Source organism: Anoplopoma fimbria, chromosome 11, assembly GCF_027596085.1.
Source record: "Anoplopoma fimbria isolate UVic2021 breed Golden Eagle Sablefish chromosome 11, Afim_UVic_2022, whole genome shotgun sequence".
Classification (NCBI taxonomy): domain Eukaryota; kingdom Metazoa; phylum Chordata; class Actinopteri; order Perciformes; family Anoplopomatidae; genus Anoplopoma; species Anoplopoma fimbria.
This window is the reverse complement of record NC_072459.1, coordinates 998,981-1,001,098: the sequence shown is the minus strand read 5'-3', so window position 1 is coordinate 1,001,098 and position 2,118 is coordinate 998,981. Positions and strand designations below refer to the sequence as shown.

Below are 2,118 nucleotides of genomic sequence, written 5' to 3'. Positions count from 1 at the left end.
TTGTCACCTGCACCTGTCACTTAAATGTCTTGTCAGTATTTCATTATTCAAATAGCACAAACATGTCTTCACAATTATGAGTACAGAAACATGTTTTTGCTGGAGTTTCCTCGTATGCTGCCCTTTAACACCCGGTTGTTTCTGGTCGGGCCTTCTTTAATGGGTGGTGATTTAGAAACCTAAACTTTAACCTGTAGGACCTGATAAAGCAGTGGACTTTCTTTAACCCCAGACATAGCTGCACTCTGTGCTGGGTCTTCTCCCCTGCAGGACATAGTTGTGAAGTTGGTAAGAGGTTTAGTGGGCGGTCTTGTTGTTTATGATGTTAGCGTTGGTGCTCGGTGAGTTAACCCCGGTTGCCACCAGATATTTTACACATTCTCCAGAGACATGGAAGCCTGGTAAAGATATTCCTAACATGTGATTTTTTTCTTTGTGTGAATCAAGGGTTCCCTACCTTCCACTTCCTGTATGCTGGGAGGAGGTACAGCTCTCTGACTCTGGATCAGCAGGTGAGTGAAGTAACTGAATGACTACATTATCTTCAAACTATACATGACAATCCTGCCACCTGTTGGACACAGAGGTGCACTTCAGTAAATGACACATGCTTGTTTTTTTGGGAGGAAATTTGCTTTTAAAGCGATCGAACATTCAAATAAAAACAAACCCCAGAACTCAGTTCAAAGTTTCATCCAAAGTGGAAGTTTTAATGTCTTAAAATAAAACAAATGGTGCAAAGTATTACCCATGAAAACCCCTTGTAATACCCGTCACCACACACATTTAGACCAGGATCATGTTAGGCACAAAGTGGGTGGAAAGTGTACAGAGTTGTTTCTGTCAGTACCTTTGATTTAATCCATCACCAGCCCTCGTCTTTACATCCTCTCATGCTTCCTCCCTTGCAAAAGTAGCTTAAGAATCCCTTTGTTATACAAAAGCAACATGGCAGAGACAAATATGTTACTTTACCGTCAACCATGATGCTTTTTAGTCTTTGTCAGTTTAATGATATATTACAGTAAGGAGGGAAACATTAGAGGGGGTTCCAGACATGGCTGGGATCATTTTAATACTCTAATGCCCTTCTCTCACTTTGCTTGGGTAAGACACCCTTCTGGTTTCTGATCCCGGGACCGTCCCAGTCACTTCAGAAATAGCTTGGCAGGGCTGAAGTGGCCCAGGTTCTCACAGGACTTGATCCAGCGCTGGACGTTAGCGGGAGTAGAGGAGGCAGAGCCGCTCTGCAGCACGCAGCAGCAGCAGGCCATGTCAGCCAGGGAGAACTCGGACCCGGCCAGCCAGGGGTTGCGGCCCAGAGCGGAGTTGAGGGCCCGCAGGACTGCAGCCCGCTCCTTGGCACTGCCCTCCGCCAGCTGGAAGAAAGCCGTGTCCACCCAGCTGTCCACCAGTGTGGCCACAGCGGGGTCACTGGGGTAAGGAGACAGCAGCTTGAAGAGGAAGCGCGCCACGTTGGCCTCACCCTCGATGGGACACATGTTCTGGATGCTGAACTTCATCTGCAGTTTGGGGACTGTGAATTGTGCAAAAGACAAACATGTTTCCTGGTGAACAAGGGCACAAGCATTCACCATCCACATCATGTCAATGTGCCAGTTATTGATAACATGAATGCAACACTTTGAATCAGCATTCCTATGATTTGACTCATTAAATTGTTGCAAAGCTTTGAACTTGATAATGAATCTCACCTCTTAAATCGCTAACAGTAAAACAGCCGGGTCCCTGCTCTATATGTTGGAGTGCATTTGCTGGTAAACTGTAATTACTTTAGCAGCGTGAAAGGTATTTGTTTTATAATATAACCACCTGGAGACTTCATCTAAATTGAACCACGTTGTTGTGGAGCGCCTTGCTAGTTGAACAGTTATTCAATTTCAACAGCCCGGGTTCGATTCTGGCTGTAGGACCGTTTCTGTATTTCATACCACTCTTTCTCACCCTGTTTCCAGTCTGCCTCTACGCTGCCATCCGTCTAATAAAAGGCCCCCAAAAATGTTTTAAAAAACAAAACCAATATAGTTCTTCTTAGCTGGGCCGCACGGCACTTGCATATAAACCCGGTTTAGGAATCGTCTGCACATACCGTCTGTT

The 2,118-nt window shown here is 45.5% G+C and overlaps 1 protein-coding gene across 1 annotated transcript in view; it reads right to left on the bottom strand.

The window, feature by feature from the left end:
* Window positions 1-682: 682 nt before the first annotated feature.
* The window catches only part of aimp2 (aminoacyl tRNA synthetase complex interacting multifunctional protein 2), a 4,239-nt gene continuing 2,803 nt past the window's right edge, over window positions 683-2,118 (bottom strand). The window contains 1 exon segment of the mRNA XM_054607859.1: window positions 683-1,537. Within this exon segment, the coding sequence (XP_054463834.1) occupies window positions 1,149-1,537 (389 nt within the window). The 3' untranslated portion in view covers window positions 683-1,148.